The 19205-nt window shown below is 44.0% G+C and overlaps 1 protein-coding gene across 2 annotated transcripts in view; it reads left to right on the plus strand.

Annotated features, from left to right (window-relative positions):
* Positions 1–808: 808 nt before the first annotated feature.
* LOC120052756 (tetraspanin-5-like) overlaps positions 809–19205 on the plus strand; it is a 33797-nt gene continuing 15400 nt past the window's right edge. For both annotated transcript variants that reach the window (XM_038999852.1, XM_038999850.1), the window contains exons 1-4: positions 809–1163; positions 8826–8876; positions 10030–10176; positions 14762–14932. In XM_038999852.1, coding sequence (XP_038855780.1) covers positions 1080–1163; positions 8826–8876; positions 10030–10176; positions 14762–14932 — 453 coding nt within the window. In that variant the 5' untranslated portion in view covers positions 809–1079. The remainder of the gene's footprint in view (positions 1164–8825; positions 8877–10029; positions 10177–14761; positions 14933–19205) is intronic.

A 19205-nucleotide genomic window follows, 5' to 3' on the forward strand; every position in this document is an offset into this window, starting at 1 on the left:
ATAGGCACAGATAGAACAATGAGGCAGATATTTCAACGGATGTATAAATGTGAAGCATCCGCTTGGCGTTTCCACTCACTATTAAATATGATGGTGAGAAGAAGCCCAGTGGCCGGCAGAGAGAGAAGATAGAACGAGATGGATTTTGGCCAACATTCTGCAAATGTTCTCATCGATTAAACATTTGATCTCAACACAGTTTTCTGTTCCCAAAACTTGAATCTGTTACGAACAGAGTGGACTAAGATTTGTAGACTTTACCCTTTGCCAGACATTTTTTATAAATAAAAGGTTCAGAAGGAGTGCTAGGGCGAATCGAGTTTTTGCGTTCTCTTACGGAAATATGCAAATACATGCTAGAACGCGCCAATATGATCTCGCTAGCTCGTGTTTGGCTCTGCCCGCCTCCTAATTGTTCTGCCAACTATGACTCATTTGTTCCCGTTGGAAACTACAGGCTGTGGTCTATCTTGGGTTAGTTATAAACATCTTTGTTAAAGGTCTATTGCTGCGTTCAAAACAACTGGGAACTCGGAAAAATATGAGGTCAAATCATGACGTCAGTGAACTTCAGGTCGGAAAATCAGAGCTCTAGAAAAAGGAATTCAGAGTTGGATGACTGTTCAAAACGATGTTTCCCAGTTGTTTTGAACGGTCGGAAGTCGTACATTTCTGAGTTCCATGTTCCGAGTTCCCAGTTGTTTTGTACGTGCCATGTATAGTCATGACAGGAAAGCTCTCATTGGTAGGCAGACACGTCCATCAAATAACAGCCGTGTCTAGATCATGGACCAGACAGAAGAAAGGTTTTAATCTGGTTGGGCTCATATACTGTAGGGTGAAAAATATATATATAGGATACGACATTCGATATTTATTTTAAAGCAGATAGTTTGTGACCCTACGCATTTCAAAGAGGAAGCAAGATGTTGAACGTTATTACACGCTGAACAATTGTCGGAACATTTCTACTGGTTGAACCGTTAACTGCGGGTTTCTGAAACGATCTGTCGAACCCAAACCAGATTGGATGTGATTTAGCCCTATTCTGGTGGGCGACATTTGTAAATACGAGCCAAATGATGTCCGGAAAGTATTTCAAGGCTCATGAAGTCAGTTGCTGTATCAAATATTTCATATTTGGATTCAATATCATATTTTGGGTAAGTAAATCTGCTATATGACGTTTTCAGTGTCTGTCATGGCTTTATAGACTAGCCTACATCATATTGAAATGCTTTTCAACCTTGGCCTGCGTTTCACATATGGGGGAAAATGGGCAAGGAATTTGTATCATTAATGTTTTTTAAGTCTTACATCAACGGATGCAATAAATAAGATAATTGAACGAATTGAAATCTGAATGCAGTGCACATTAGGTTATTGGTCGACCATTATTAACATTGAATAGGTGCTTTATGAGGACACCAACATACGGGACACCAATAATAGCCGAATCGGTGGTAAATGCGGCAATGTTGAACTAAAATAGTAGAATTATGGTTTATTTTGATGAACGCGGGGTCCGGACCTAGATAAGCAGCTTCCCTCTTGCTGCTCGTTGTAATTCTAAGTATCCATTTGTGATTACGTCATAATGTCATTTTTTGTCATTACATTTGTAGGCCTACTGCTCATGGCACTCCTTAAATGAAATGCAAGCTATAGCAGCTTACATCTGATAACATGCTCCCTCTATTGTTTCTATTTTATAACATCTTGGCATCACTGTGCATGACAATTATGTCAACATGCAGACTATTGAGAAAAATATCTACTTTATCTGATATTTAATCTTTATTTAACTAGGCAAGTCAGTTAAGAACAAATTCTTATTTACAATGACCGCCTAACAAAAGGCCTCCTGCGGTGACGGGGCCTGGAATAAAAAAAAGAATACAATATAAATATAGGACTAAACACACATCACAACAAGATAGAGCTAAGACAACAACATAGCAAGGCAGCAACACATGACAACACAGCATGGTAGCAACACAACATACAACAACATGGTAGCAGCACAAAACATGGTACAAACATTATTGGGCACAGACAACAGCACAAAGGGCAAAAAGGTACAGACAACAATACATCACACAAAGCAGCCACAACTGCCAGTAAGAGTGTCCAAGATTGAGTTTTTAAAAGAAGAGATTGAGATAAAACTATCCAGTTTGAGTGTTTGTTGCAGCTCGTTCCAGTCTCTAGCTGCAGCGAACTGAAAAGAGGAGAGACCCAGGGATGTGTGTGCTTTGGGGACCTTTAACAGAATGTGACTGGCAGAATGGGTGTTGTATGTGGAGGATGAGGGCTGCAGTAGATATCTCAGATAGGGGGGAGTGAGGCCTAAGAGGGTTTTATAAATAAGCATCAACCAGTGAGTCTTGCGACGGGTATACGGAGATGACCAGTTTACAGAGGAGTATAGAGTGCAGTAATGTGTCCTATAAGGAGCATTGGTGGCAAATCTGATGGCCGAATGGTAAAGAACATCTAGCCGCTCAAGAGCACCCTTATCTACCGTTCTATAAATTATGTCTCCGTAATCTAGCATGGGTAGGATGGTCATCTGAATCGGGGTTAGTTTGGCAGCTGGGGTGAAAGAGGAGCGATTACGATAGAGGAAACCAAGTCTAGATTTAACTTAAGCCTGCAGCTTTGATATGTGCAGAGAGAAGGACAGTGTACCGTCTAGCCATACTTCCAAGTACTTGTATGAGGTGACTACCTCAAGCTCTAAACCCTCAAGAAGTAGTAATAACACCTGTGGGAGGATGGGCATTCTTCTTACCAAACCACATGACCTTTGTTTTGAAGGTGTTCCGAACAAGGTTAAGGATACAGTGTTTCCTTCTGGCCATACATCTATCAATTGCCAGTAGGCTGTAGAATGCATGAACTGAGGCCTTGCCTCCAAATCTGCGGAAATTAATGGCATTCTCCATTGAACCCTATAGCCATACTGCATAGGGGCCTATATGTAATTATAGCCTAGAGTAGATATACACTCACCGGTCAGTTTATTAGGTACACCACCCCGTTCATGAAAATGGATTGCTCCTACAGACAGTGAGTCAAGTGGCTGTGGTTTGTTATATAAAGCAGGCAGACAGGCATCGAGGCATTCAGTTACTGTTGGATTGAACGTTAGACTGGGCAGAAAAAGCAACTTTGAGCGTGGTATGTCATTGCCAGGCACGCCGGACCCAGTATCTCAGAAACAGCCGTCCTCCTGGACTTTTCGCGCACGACAGTGTCTAGGCGACAAATAAAAAAACATCCAGTCAGCGGTAGTCTTGTGGGCAAAAACAGCATGTTGATGAGAGTGGTCGAAGGAGAATTGCAAAGATAGTCCAAGCTAACAGCCGGGCCACAAACAGACAAATAACGGTGCAGTGGTGTGCAGAACTGCATCTCGGGAATGCACAACTCTTCGATCCTTGTCACAGATGGGCAATTGCAGCAGATGACCACACCGGGTTCCATTCCTATCAGCTAAAAACAAGAAGAAGCGGCTCCAGTGGGCACACAATCACCAACACTGGACAATTGAGGAGTGGAAAATCATTGCCTGGTCCTATGAATCATGGTTCCTGTTGCGTCATGCTGATGGCAGAGTCAGGATTTGGCCTAAGCAGCCTGAGCCCATGGACCCATCCTGCCTAGTGTCAACGGTACAGGCTAGTGGCGGTGGTGTACCACTGTCCAGCATGGACCAACAGCCCTGTGGAACGTTTCCGACTTGTAGAATCCATGCCCCGAAGAATTCAGGTCTGGATTACTGTCACAATACTGTATTATCATATTAATATTTATCTCTACAATAATTTCATTGTGCCTGCCTACCATGGAGGCAGGTTGCCTAGTTGGACCAGTAGCTGGAAGGTTGCTGTTTCAAGTCTCGGGCCATGCGTAAACTGGCAAGTACTGGCAGGTACCATCAACTGCATTTGTGCATCTGAGCAAGGCATTTACATTTAAACTGCTCTCCATCCAGAAGAGCTGCTCCATGGCTGACACTGCATCTCTCAACGTGTGTATATACAGCACAGTATATAGGGTCAGGTTGAGATATACAGTATACAAATTTCTGTTTCTTATGAAATTGACAATAGTGTATCTATTCTATTCGAATCTATGCTAAGGGACAATTTAAAGTGGGACCCCAAATTCATGATTGCAAATTGCCTTCACTGAAGTGACAATAGGTTGAGTGGCACTAAAGGATAAGGGGCATGAATTACATCTATATCCAAAATAGATAGGGTATCCTTGTACATACAAATGTATTGAATTTGTATCACATTATATAATTTTTGCCATCAATACACTCCAAAAAGACCAGAAAACAAATGCAGATATGGTGCATGCAACGTGTTTCGACTATGTCTTATGAAGTGAACCATTATACACCAGATTGATTGTTTGAGTCAGTATACCCTGGTAAAGTCTGTGATATCTGTTGACACAGTGTGTAACGTCCTGACCAGAGTTCTTATGTGTTTTGCTTGTTTAGTGTTGGTCAGGACGTGAGCTGGGTGGGAATTCTATGTTGTGTGTCTAGTTTGTCTGTTTCTGTGTCCAGCCTAATATGGTTCTCAATTAGAGGCAGCTGTCAATCGTTGTCCCTGATTGAGAATCATATATAGGAGGCTTGTTTTGTGTTGGGATTTTGTGGGTGATTGTTTCCTGTCTCTGTGTTTTGTTCTGCACCAGATAGGGCTGTCTCGGTTTTCACATTTGTTATTTTGTTATTTGTATTAGTGTTACCGTTTATTTGTCTAATTAAACATGTTGAACACTAGCCACGCTGCATTTTGGTCCTCTCCTTCACCTATGGAAGAAAACCGTGACAGAATCACCCACCAAACCCGGACCAAGCAGCGTGGCAACGGGCAGCAGCGACAGCAGCAGCGGTACCAGGAGGAATGGACATGGGAGGAAATTCTGGACGGAAAAGGACCCTGGGCAGAGCCAGAGGAGTGTCGCCGCCCCAAAGCGGAGCTGGAGGCAGCAAAAGCGGAGAGGCGGCATTATGAGGCGCTAGCAAGGCAGAGCGGCTGGAAGCCCGAGAGGCTCACCCAAAAATGTCTTGGGGGGGGGGGGGGGGGGATCTGCGCCAACTTCCCGGGCTTACCGTGGCGAGCGAGAGTACGGGCAGACACCGTGTTGTGCGGAAGAGCGCACGGAGTCTCCTGTACGTGTGCTTAGCCCGGTGCGGGTTATTCCACCTCCCCGCACTAGCCGGGCTAGAGTGAGCATTGAGCCAAGTGCCATGAAGCCGGCTCAACATATCTGGCCTCCAGTACGTCTCCTCGGGCCGGTGTACATGGCACCAGCCTTACAAATGGTGTCCCCGGTTCGCCAGCATAGCCCAGTGCGGGCTATTCCACCTCGCCGCACTGGCAGGGCTACGGGGACCATTCAACCAGGTAAGGTTGGGCAGGCTCGGTGCTCACGAGCTCGTGTACTCCTTCACGGTCCGGTATATCCGGCGCCACCTTCCCGCCCCAGCCCAGTACCACCAGTGCCTACACCACGCACCAGGCTTCCTGTGCGTCTCGAGAACTCTGTTCCTCCTCCACGCACTCTTCCTATGGTGCGTGTCTCCAGCCCAGTACCTCCAGTTCCGGTACCACGCACCAGGCCTACTGTGCGCCTCAGCAGGTCAGAGTCGGCCGTCTGCCCAACGCCGCCTGCACTGCTCGTCTGCTCAACGCCGCCTGCACTGCTCGTCTGCCCAGGGCCGTCTGAGCTGCCTGCCTGCCCAGCGCCGTCTGAGCTATCCGTCTGCCCAGTGCCGTCTGAGCCATCCGTCTGCCCAGTGCCGTCTGAGCCATCCGTCTGCCCAGTGCCGTCTGAGCCATCCGTCTGCCCAGTGCCGTCTGAGCCATCCGTCTGCCCAGTGCCGTCTGAGCCATCCGTCTGCCCAGTGCCGTCTGAGCGATCCGTCTGCCCAGTGCCGTCTGAGCCATCCGTCTGCCCAGCGTCGTCTGAGCCATCCGTCTGTCCCGAGCCGTTAGAGCCGCCCGTCTGTCCCGAGCCGTTAGAGCCGTCCGTCAGTCAGGAGCCGCTAGAGCCGCCAGCCAGTCAGGAGCCGCCAGAGCCGCCATCCAGTCAGGAGCTGCCAGAGCCGCCAGCCAGTCATGAGCTGCTCTCCAGTCATGAGCTGCCCTCCAGTCATGAGCTGCCCTCCAGTCATGAGCTGCCCTCCAGTCATGAGCTGCCTTCCAGTCATGAGCTGCCCTCCAGTCATGAGCTGCCCTCCAGTCATGAGCTGCCCTCCAGTCATGAGCTGCCCTCCAGTCATGAGCTGTCCTCCAGTCATGAGCTGCCCTCCAGTCATGAGCTGCCCTCCAGTCATGAGCTGCCCTCCAGTCATGAGCTGCCACTCAGTCATGAGCTGCCCTCCAGTCATGAGCTGCCCTCCAGTCATGAGCTGCCACTCAGTCCGGAGCTGCCACTCAGTCCGGAGCTGCCACTCAGTCTGGAGCTGCCACTCAGTCCGGAGCTGCCACTCAGTCCGGAGCTGCCACTCAGTCCGGAGCTGCCATTCAGTCCGGAGCTGCCCTTCAGTCCAGAGCTGCCTCTCTGTCCGGAGCTGCTTTTCAGTCCGGAGTTGCCCCTCTGTCGTGAGCTACCTCTCTGTCGTGAGCTACCTCTCTGTCTTGAGCTACCTCTCTGTCTTGAGCTACCTCTCTATCCTGAGCTACCTCTCTGTCCTGAGCTATCTCCTCTATCTAGGGGGGGCCTTGGTGAAGGTTCCTAGACCAAGGTCGGGGGCGAGGGTCGCCACTCAAAGGACGCTAAGGAGGGGGACAAAGACAGTGGTAGAGTGGTGTCCTCGTCCTGCGCCGGAGCCGCCACCGCGGACAGATGCCCACCCAGGCCCTCCTCTTGAGTTTTAGGGGTGCGTTCGGAGTCCGCACCTCAGGAGGGGGGTACTGTAACGTCCTGACCAGAGTTCTTATGTGTTTTGCTTGTTTAGTGTTGGTCAGGACGTGAGCTGGGTGGGAATTCTATGTTGTGTGTCTAGTTTGTCTGTTTCTGTGTCCAGCCTAATATGGTTCTCAATCAGAGGCAGCTGTCAATCGTTGTCCCTGATTGAGAATCATATATAGGAGGCTTGTTTTGTGTTGGGATTTTGTGGGTGATTGTTTCCTGTCTCTGTGTTTTGTTCTGCACCAGATAGGGCTGTCTCGGTTTTCACATTTGTTATTTTGTTATTTGTATTAGTGTTACCGTTTATTCGTCTAATTAAACATGTTGAACACTAGCCGCGCTGCATTTTGGTCCTCTCCTTCACCTATGGAAGAAAACCGTGACACAGTGCTTCCCATAGCCTACAATTTGTTGCCATTGTAAGATGTTCCTGTGCTGATTGATAGGTTAGATTATACATTCAGTAGACTACTGATGGAATCCTTGTCTTATAAAACAACAAAAATAATAATAATAATTTTGGGCTAATTATTTATTATCATATACGGTAGATCCTCACATCTTGTACAGCATAACTTGACAGATGAAGTGAACTTCAGGTTAAATGTACACTACAGCACACTAATATACAGTGAGGCAAATCTAATTGTTACGGATGGATGTGCACTATATTAATTCACGTATATATGACTTCTGTTGTAAGGATGTAGATCCATTGATATAAAACCTATAGGCAGGTTCACTGGACACAATTAATCCTAGTCCTGGACTAAAAAGCGCTTTCTATTTGGAGATTCTGAGCCAGTTTCCTGAATATAAGCCTCTTGGACTAATAATCATTTTCAATGGACAATCTCAATTTGAATATGGTTTATAGTCCAGCACTAGGCTTAATCTGTATCATGGAAACTGGCCCTTAGAGTGCTCTTTAGTCCAGAACTAGTCAAGGCCTAATCTAGCCTGGTCTAAGATCTGTTTGTGCTGTTTTCCCAACCCTTGTGGTCATCGTCATATCAAATAAGTGTCTTATATCATTTTATTGCAGAGTCATTTATTCAACCATTTTACCATCTTGAGGGCAGGGAAGAGCTACAGGCAAGTGTAAGGTTTAGGTTTGAGGGCCATGTCATACTTACAATGTTATAATTTAAGATACATGGAACACAGATTACCTGTTCTTAAATTAAAGCATTGAAAGAGCAAACTGTATCTCTGCAGAAAACTTGTGCTTCCTTTATTATGCTTTCAAATTGCTTAAAGATTGATCCTAGTGTAGGAGGCCCTAGAAAGCCTCCGACACTAGGGCCATGTATGTTTCAGGGTTTGTCCTGGATACTGTGACGACTATTGTGTCAGACAACATAAACAGTGGTTCAGTCCATGTGCTTTAGCACAAGATGATAACCCAGTTAATGAAATGCCTGTACAGTTTTTCCCTCATCAATAGCTTTTACAGGTATTGGTAGTATGCATTGATGGAAATGCAGGAGGCTATTGTGCTGTAGTATTTTTGCTCACATTATTTCAGGGTTATACAATTTTGCGTATTAGTCCAACTCCATAGAGTTATGGCAGTTCTAAATTCCTGGCAAAAAAATTAAAGAAATCCTCCTACATATGAGCAATAATTGGTTGATGTTAACCCCAACAATATTCAGTACAGCATATCTGTGTACATTTTTCATGTCTTGATGGTTGATTAATGGTGTAATAACTTTGCTAAACCACAACTCAGTCGATAAGCCAGAGAGGATGGCTCTAGTTTTATATTAATAAGTCATATCTAAAATACTTCTCTCTCTTTCTCTCTCTCTCTCTCTCTCTCTCTCTCTCTCTCTCTCTTTCTCTCTCTCTCTCACTCGCTCTCTCGTGGTTCACAGTTACTTGGAGTGGCATTCCTTGGCATAGGGCTTTGGGCATGGAGCGAGAAGGTGAGTCCAGCTGAGATCCCTGGGTGTCCTGTATCCTCTAGATAACTAATAATCTGCTAGCTGACTGCTCAAAGAATTCGAAACACATTGCAAGTGTCTGCAGGTATAGTGCATTATGATGCAGTTATAATGCATTGTAAGACTTTTTGAGCATAATGTCTTATAATTATTTAATAATGATCCAGACTAAATACCAGCCAATTTGAGTCAGTTGAAATGTTCATACATAGACTTACAACATTATAAGCCTGTTTATAACACATTATAAAGGCTCATATACATGCTTATAACAAGTTATAAAGCATTATGCTTGCAGGCTTTAAGTGTTACAGAAGAGATCCTAGTGTTATTTATTATTTCTGTTCTACCAATAAAGAAGTATCATGTGCCATGGTAATAGATCACAGGTTTATAAGTATATGACGAGACTGACCCATGTTAAAGAGTGTTCCACATCCATCTGCCCTGACTGCGATAATTTCTGTAAAAAAAAAGTGAAAACACTGGAGTTTTCCAGTGGGAGGCGTGACTTCACAATGGCTCCTGAATGGATTGGACACATTCACAGGTTCATTTGTATTTATTAGGGATACCCATTTTTTCATTGTGTTTTCTCCTCTTTTGGCTCATATTTCCAAGCTGTCATGCATATATGTGTGCGCGTGTACATATCCTGGTGTGGATGTGTGCGTGCATGCATGTATATGTTTTTTATTTTATTTAACTAGCCAAGCCAGTTAAGAACAAATTCCTATTTACAATGACGGCCTCCCCCGACCAAACCCAGATGACGCTGGGCCAATTGTGCGCCGCCTTATGGGACTCCCAGTCACGGCCGGATGTGATTCAGCCTGGATTTGAACTAGGGACTGTAGTGACATTTCTTGCACTGAGATGCAGTGCCTTAGACAGCTGTGCCACTCGGGAGCCCAAAATGCTCATGTCTTTGTTATGAGAGTCCTAGAGTGGAATCATTTTTGTATGTCCAATAAGGTCTCCATTGCTCAAGCTCCATGTTTCAAACTCTATAAAACAGTTGACATGATTGACTATGAATAAATAACATGACTAATTGACTCTTCATGAGTCAATTATATCTAGTGATCTCTCTTTCTCTGTCTCTCTCTCTGTCTCTCTCTCTCTCTCTCTCCAGGGTGTGCTCTCCAACATCTCGTCCATCACAGACCTGGGGGGCTTTGACCCCGTCTGGCTCTTCCTGGTGGTGGGAGGAGTTATGTTTATCCTTGGCTTTGCCGGCTGCATCGGAGCACTGAGGGAGAACTCTTTCCTTCTCAAGTTTGTATGTTCTCCTTTTTATTCGAGACCATTATATTTTACATTGATATGACATAACATTGGAAGTATTTTTCCTCCCCCTGTCAATACTTAACCCTACCCTACCAAGCAATTATACAGTTGAAGTCGGAAGTTTACATAAACTTAGGTTAGAGTCATTAAAACTCGTTTTTCAACCACTCCACAAATTTCTTGTTAACAAACTATAGTTTTGGCAAGTCGGTTAGGACATCTACTTTGTGCATGACACAAGGAATTTTTCCAACAATTGTTTACAGACAGATTATTTCACTTATAATTCACTGTATCACAATTCCAGTGGGTCAGAAGTTTACATACACTAAGTTGACTGTGCCTTTAAACAGCTTGGACAATTCCAGAAAATGATGTCATGGCTTTAGAAGCTTCTGATAGGCTAATTGACATCATTTGAGTCAATTGGAGGTGTACCTGTGGATTTATTTCAAGGCCTACCTTCAAACTCAGTGCATCTTTGCTTGACATCATGGGAAAATCAAAAGAAATCAGCTAAGACCTCAGAAGAAAATTGCAGACCTCCACTAGTCTGGTTCATCCTCGGGAGCAATTTCCATACGCCTGAAGGTACCACGTTCATCTGTACAAACAAGAGTACGCAAGTATAAACACCATGGGACCGGGCAGCCGTCATACTGCTCAGGAAGAAGATGCGTTCTGTCTCCTAGAGATGAACGTACCTTAGTGCAAAAAGTGCAAATCAATCCCAGAACAACAGCAAAGGACCTTGTGAAGATGCTGGAGGAAACAGGTACAAAAGTATCTATATCCAGAGTAAAACGAGTCCTATATCGACATAACCTTAAAGGCCGCTCTGCAAGGAAGAAATCACTGCTCCAAAACCGCCATAATAAAGCCAGACTACGATTTGCAACTGCACATGGGGACAAAGATCGTATTTTTTGGAGAAATGTCCTCCGGTCTGATGAAACAAAAATAGAACTGTTTGGCCATAATGACCATCGTTATGTTTAGAGGTAAAAGGGGGATGCTTGCAAGCCGAAGAACACCTTTCCAACCGTGAAGCACAGGGGTGGCAGCATCATGTTGTGGGGGTGCTTTGCTGCAGGAGGGACTGGTGCACTTCACAAAATAGATAACATCATGAGCGGGGGAAATGATGTGGATATTTTGAGGCAACATCTCAAGACATCGGTCAGGAAGTTAAAGCTTGGTCGCAAATGGGTCTTCCAAATGGACAATGACCCCAAGCATACTTCCAAAGTTGCTGCAAAATGGCTTAAGGACAACCGATTCAAGGTATTGGAGTAGCCATCACAAAGCCCTGACCTCAATCCCATAGAAAATGTGTGAGCAGAACTGAAAAGTCGTGTTTGAGCAAGGAGGCCTACAAACCTGACTCAGTTACACCAGCTCTGTCAGGAGGAATGGGCCAAAAAATTCACCCAACTTATTGTGGGAAGCTTGTGGAAGGCTACCTGATAGGTTTGACCCAAGTTAAACAATTTAAAGGCAATGCTACCAAATACTAATTGAGTGTATGTAAACTTCTGACCCACTGGGAATGTGATTAAATAAAAGCTGAAATAAATCATTCTCTCTACTATTATTCTGACATTTCACATTCTTAAAATAAAGTGGTGATCCTAACTGACCTAAGACAGGGAATTTTTACTTGGATTAAATGTCAGGAATTGTGAAAAACTGAGTTTAAATGTATTTGGCTAAGGTGTATGTAAACTTCCGACTTCAACTGTAGGTCCACTACAATGTGTGTACTAAACCAGAGCACACAGCTTTACGGAACAAGTGTCTGTTTTTGTTTTGTTTGGACTGGTGAATTTTTGCTCGCAATTATGTCTTTAATTATGTATTTTATTACATTGTGATGTCTTTTATGAAGTCATGGTTAGGTCAGTTTGTATAAGGACGTTTTGTTAACATCTTTTTAACAACCAGAAAAGGGTGTCTTTATCAGGTCGTAATATGGTTGAACAGATATCAACCAAAATCTTTCCCATGACTTCTTGATGTCGTCATGAAAGAGACCTTGGGTAACAGAGACCATTTGGTTGTAATCTGGTTATATGATGACTTCTCAACCAGAAAACCAGTTTAACAACCAGAATTGTTTTTCCCACTGGGGATTGGTGGGCCTTTGATATAAATATGGTACACTCTTAGAAAAAAAGGTGCTATCTAGAACCTTAAAGGGTTCTTTCGGCTGTCCCCATAGGATAACCCTTTGAAGAACCTTTTTGGTTCTAGGTAGAACCCTTTTTGGTTCCATCTAGAACCCTTTCCACAGAGGGTTTTACATGGAACTCAAAAGGCTTCTACCTGAAACCAAAAAGCTTTATCCTATGGGGACAGTCGAAGAACCCTTTCAGAATCCTTTTTTCCAGGAGTGTAGATGAAAGGGAGGTTTAGGTTTATGACAAAAAGCTTTATATTGAGTCTTATAAACCAAGGCAACATCTTAGAAAATGTCAATGCAATGTTGAATGGATTGGCAATGAATTGTTAGAGGTCCAGAATAGATTCATTCTCTCTCTGATGGCTTGGTTACACCCCCGGGTTCTCTTGAACTGGGTGATGGAAGGGGTAGCTGATAGTAGAAAGCTTCAAAACAACAACAGTGATTACTAATGTGTTTGCATAATATATTTGGTTGGCAGTGTTGATTAGCTCTGGGGTTTTTTAAGTTCAGTTGCTTTATCTACAAATATGTAGTATTTGTTCATGTTTCATATACTGTGATATGCTTCTATCCAGTGGGGAAAAGTTGGAATGCGAAAACATAATGACTTCATGTCCTGGCTGTTAACTGGTTTGCTGGTTGTAGAGATCACATCATTTTTTCATGATGTCATAACCAAGTGTCATGTCTGGACTATCATTAAATGTGAAGACAGTTAGAAATTGCTAATAGTTTACATGAACGACCACTCATTCGAAAATAAATAGCAATTTACATATATTTACGAGTGTATGTCTTGCTGTCTCTCTTTGTGGTCGCCGGTCCATCTGCTGGAGAGAGTCAACAGAAAAGTCTCTGGTTGCATTTCCCTGAAGATCAAAGTCGTAGGTGGTTAGTATAGATACCATTCGGGAATGTTAGAATAGATGTTGTTCTGCGGTTGTCGGTATTCTCGTTCTAGGTTTACGTCATTTCTAGCTGCAGACTAGTAATTCGTTTGTCTAGAATTTCTCACTTATTCTGTAGTGATCGATAGTCTCAGAGTTGAACCATTTCCAGCCGTGTAGCCAATGCTCCGTGTGGTATGGGCTTCTGGTCTTGTAGTTTTAACCAATTTCACACATACTGTAGCTTCAGCTGCATGTTTTCTAGTCTAATGTGAATTTCATCAGGAGTGGGTTTTATACACTTCAGAGAAAAGGGCGGTCCATGATGCCAACGTAATGTCTATACTCACGTGGGTGTGGCCATTGATGTGGTTAACTATATGAAAACCTATATTTTCTCATTTAGAAGGTTAACATCACATTACATCTTTCCACAAATAGTTTCATGTTTAATCACATATGTTTCACAATATTTAGATGTAAACCTGACAGCCGGGAAATGTACACTAAGAGATACAGTTATGTGTGTTTCCTGTCCTTCATGAGATCACCAAATGAAACAACTTTGTTCATTAAATACCCGCAGACCATTCCCATATTCTCAAAAATAGAAATATTGTTTAATCCTCCAATTTTGGGGATTAGGAGTTGAACAAAGAGAAACTCTTTGTTCCACTGTGAAATCCCCTCTCCCCATACTGCATGTCCAAAGGGGGAGAGGTCCCTTCCAGGGATTTACGACCTGTCGTTAAGTCATAAAACTGGGGGGGGGGGGGGGGGGGGGGCTATGATCCTCCACCCAGGGCACGTCATGACACAAGTCCGGGAAAGACATCATATTTTGTTTGTAATCTGGTCAGATAACAACCAGTTAAAGGACATTTTTTCTGGTTGCTATAATGACGTTTAGCACTGTTGGGAGATTTGGAAAGCCAAAGGCAATCAGTCAACAATATAATAATAATTTTATTATAAATATTAATCTTTAATTTACAATCTGTAGATACTAAGTGATTAGAAAGGTTCAGAATTTATGTGAAACGTCACAGCACAGTTGAAAAATATATGGCACATGGAAATCATAAGAGTGTGGTTTACAGAGATAGGTGGGATGGACTGAGAGTAGCTGAGGGGTGGGTTTAAAATCTCATATTCTATAATAGTTATGACTGAAAACACGATATATAATGTATACGGAATGTGTTTAAGTATTATCTATCCAGATATAATGCATATCAAATAACTATATTCTTGCTATGTAACTACTGTGAAAAAAGTGCCATTTATGTAAAACGTGTGTAGAATGTACATGTAACAAAAAAAACGAAAAGTTATTTTTGTCCTCCAAAGAGTGGAGATGGGACACAATTTAAAAATAATAATAAAAATACATTTACAAAAGCTCCTATCGCAACCAGTATACAACCTGATCATTAAGTGATTTGAACCAATTTTTCTTGCTGGGTATCCCATATTAAGTGTTGGCCAATGTCACTCTGTTCCAGTTCTCTGTGTTCCTGGGGATCATCTTCTTCCTGGAGCTGACAGCTGGAGTCTTGGCCTTCGTCTTCAAGGACTGGATAAAGGACCAGCTCAACTTCTTCATCAACAACAACATCCGGGCGTACCGGGATGACATTGACCTACAGAATCTCATAGATTTCACCCAAGAATACGTAAGTGCAGTTATCTTTTCACAACTGTCTTTCTGTGTGATAAGATTAATAATGTACTGGTGCACCCAGTGGTGTATTGGGGGCTATACGCAGGTACAGTGCCTTTGGAAAGTGTTCAGAACCCTTTACTTTTTCCACATTTTGTCACTTTACAGCCTTATTTTAAAATGGATAAAAAATAATTATAATTCCCTCATCCATCTACACACTAACCCATAATGACACATTTAGCAAATGTTCACCCAACTTATTGTGGGAAGCTTGTGGAAGGCTACCTGATAGGTTATGACCCAAGTTAAACAATTTAAAGGCAATGCTACCAAATACTAATTGAGTGTATGTAAACTTCTGACCCACTGGGAATGTGATGAAAGAAATAAAAGCTGAAATAAATCATTCTCTCTACTATTATTCTGACATTTCACATTCTTAAAATAAAGTGGTGATCCTAACTGACCTAAGACAGGGAATTTTTACAAGGATTAAATGTCAGGAATTGTGAAACTGAGTTTAAATGTATTTGGCTAAGGTGTATGTAAACTTTCGACTTCAACTGTAAGTTTTCAAACCCTTTACTCAGTACTTTGTTGAAGCATCCTTGGCAGCGATTACAGCCTTGAGTCTTCTTGGGTATGACGCTACAAGTGTGGCACACCTGTATTTGGGGAGTTTCTCCCATTCTTCTCTGCAGATCCTCTCAAGCTCTGTCAGGTTGGATGGGGAATGTCGCTCCACAGCTATTTTCAGGCCTCTCCGGAGATGTTCGATTGGGTTCAAGTCCGGGCTCTGGTTGGGCCACTCAAGGACATTCAGAGACTTGTCCCAGAGCCATTCCTGCGTTGTCTTGGCTGTGTGCTTAAGGTTGTTGTCCTGTTGGAAGGTGAACCTTCACCCTAGTCTGAGGTCCTGAGCACTCTGGAACAAGTTCCCGGACATTTCTGGGGGGAATGGCCCTAGCCCTCACCCTTCGATCCAAAAGGTCCCAGACGTGCTCAATGGGATTGAGACCCGGGCTCTTCGCTGGCCATGGCAGAACACATGCCTGTCTTGCAGGAAATCACACACAGAACGAGCAGTATGGCTGTTGGCATTGTCATGCTGGAGGGTCATGTCAGGATGAGCCTGCAGGAAGTGTACCACATGAGGGAGGAGGATGTCTTCCCTGTAACGCACAGCGTTGAGATTGCCTGCAATGACAACAAGCTCAGTCCGATGATACTGTGACACACCGCCCCAGACCATGACGGACCCTCCACCTCCAAATCGATCCTGCTCCAGAGTACAGGCCTCGGTGTAACGCTCATTCCTTCGACGATAAACGCAAATCCGACCATCACACCTGGTGAGACAAAACCGCGACTCGACAGTGGAGAGCACTTTTTGACAGCCCTGTCTGGTCCAGTAACGGTGGGTTTGTGCCCATAGGCGACGTTGTTGCCGGTGATGTCTGGTGAGTCTCCCTGTAGCGCTGTCTTAGGCGTCTCACAGTACGGACATTGCAATTTATTGCCCTGGCCACATCTGCAGTCCTCGTGCCTCCTTGCAGCATGCCTAAGGCACGTTCACGCAGATGAGCAGGGAGCCTGGGCATCTTAGTTTTGGTGTTTTTCAGAGTTAGTAGAAAGGCCTCTTTAGTGTCCTAAGTTTTCATAACTGTGACCTTAATTGCCTACCGTCGTAAGCTGTTAGTGTCTTAACGACTGTTCCACAGGTGCATGTTCATTAATTGTTTATGGTTCATTGAACAAGCATTGGAAACGGTGTTTAAACCCTTTACAATGAAGATCTGTGAAGTTATTTGGAATTTTACGAATTATCTTTGAAAGACAGGGTCCTGAAAAAGGGACATTTCTTTTTTTGCTGAGTTTATATATGGAGACTGTTTAGTGACAAAAATAAGGGGTAAAATACATGTACAAATGTAATATAAGAAAGATCAGGATTTAAAAAAATCTCAGATACAGGACAGACACTTCAGAACAAACTTCCTTTTGATTGGGACTATCTGTTGTTCCATTTAGGGAATCTGTTATTCAATGCGTTTGTGTCACGTGTGCTCCTTCTCCGGCCTCTAGGTCACCAGGCAGCTTGTGATGGTGCACCCCTGTCACCATCATTACGCGCACCTGCGCGTCATCACTCACCTGGACTCCATCACTTCCCTGATTACCTTCCCTATATATGTCACTCCCTTTGGTTCCTTCCCCAAGCGTTATTGTTTCTGTTTCTGTGTCATGTCTGTGCGTTGTCCGTGTTTCTTATTTTGTATTATGTTGTGTTTATTTATTAAAACACTCACTCCCTGAACTTGCTTCCCAACTCTCAGCGCACATCGTTCAAGAATAACCCCTCACCTAAGGTAAGCATCAGGGAGTGTTTTTTTTTTGTGTCAGGTGGAATGATGTCGGGTCCGGGGGCCGCTACAGGCTTCCCTGCCTCCGCCAGCTCGTCAGGCTCTCATGCCTCAGCCGGATTGCCAGGTTCCACTGCCTGAGCCAGCTCGTCAGACTTTTAAGCCTTTGCCGGATCGCCAGGCTCCCCTGCTTCGTCAGGCTCTTGTGCCTCAGCCGGATTGCCAGGCTCCCCTGCCTCAGCTGGTCTGTCAGGTTCCCGCGTCCCAGCCGGCGACAGGTTCCCGCGCATCAGCAGGGATGACCGGTCTGCTCCTGATTCCCGGGATCGTCCCTTGGGTTGGCGTCCTGAGGCTGGAGCTGAACGCGCCGGGGAGGGGGTACCGTCACGTTTGCTCTCTCCGGTGCTCTAGGTCGCCATGCTCCCGCGTCTCAGCCGGACAGACAGGTTTCCCTCGCCTCAGCAGAGGTGACTGGTCCGCTCCTGATCCCCGGGATTGTCATTTTGGTCGGCGTCCTGCGGCTGTAGCCGCGCTACAGGGAGGGGGTACTGTCACGTGTGCTCCCTCTCCGCCCTCTTGTTCACCAGACAGCTCTTAATGGTGCACACCTGTCACCATCGTTACGCGCACCTGCACGTGATCACTCAACTGGACTCCATCACTTCCCTGATTACCTTCCCTATATATGTCACTCCTTTTGGTTCCTTCCACAGGTGTTATTGTTTCTGTGTCATGTCTGTGCGTTGTCCGTGTTTCTTATTTTGTATTATGTTGTGTTTATTTATTAAAACACTCACTCCCTGAACTTGCTTCCCGACTCTCACCGCACATCGTTACAGTTTGTATGGGCTAATAGCAGTAAGGCCAAATACAAATGCTAATTAAATACTTTTTTAATATTGTTTTTTGTTACTTCAAGGGGTCTTAAAAATCAAATAGCAAAATTTGTTTGAATTTTAACAATTATTTGATGAAAAAAATGGCTTTATGTCCTTTCAACTTATGATATCTATCAGTAAAAGTTAACTAAGGCAACAAAAGTTTGGTCCGGAGTCTTGGTTGAATCTTTGCGATGCGCAATTCAGACCCCAATAAACCTTCCCAATGAAATGTTCACTGCAAAGTAGGCAGAATGATATCATGATGATTTGTATCAATCGGGAGGGCATTTGTTAAAGCAAAGTGTGGGCAGCGGTGGCTGCTGATTGGCTGTATATCAGTGACGCGAGGTGGTTGGAGTTGTCAACAAAGGAGCATGACAAAAACATGATTCCCAGTTTTTAACTACCGTTAGTTTCTTAGAAAATATATACTGTATGAAGCAATCTGTGCATTTGAACAACAGTATAAATAGACCTATTTCACTTTTGCATGTCAAAAACCGAATGACCACTGCCGCTGTTTTGAACAGATTAGATTATGCTATTTAGAATGAGCAGCCAGCTCACAAACAAACAAGTGCACCAGGGAGAACGCAACAAGCATGCAGATGCAATAAGTGAAAACACAAAGCATGATTCGCTAGCCAGTTAACTTTCATATGAATTTATAAAGACCTGAAATTGGCATGGGTGCTAGCTAGCTAGCTAGCTGATTTTTAAAGGTAGATAACTGGTTAATTTGAAAACATAAAAATATTTCTCAATGTTTCTCAAAATTACTGTAGCTGGCTAATTAAATTGATCATGCTTTGTGATACACCCAGTGCTTTGTAATACAATCCGGGGTAGTTCCCCCTCATAGCAAATAGCTGGCAAAACAATCCAAGCAATGTTCGCACGGCCTATGCGCCCACAGAGGCGAAGCTGCTACTGCTGGCAGTCACTGAGGGGCAGAGTAGCTCAGCAGCTTGTTTTGAACATTTACCACACTTTGTGAGCATTTAAAACCCAATCCATGAATTACATATATATATTTTTA

The sequence above is a fragment of the Salvelinus namaycush genome, chromosome 8 (genome assembly GCF_016432855.1).
Source record: "Salvelinus namaycush isolate Seneca chromosome 8, SaNama_1.0, whole genome shotgun sequence".
In the NCBI taxonomy this organism is placed as follows: domain Eukaryota; kingdom Metazoa; phylum Chordata; class Actinopteri; order Salmoniformes; family Salmonidae; genus Salvelinus; species Salvelinus namaycush.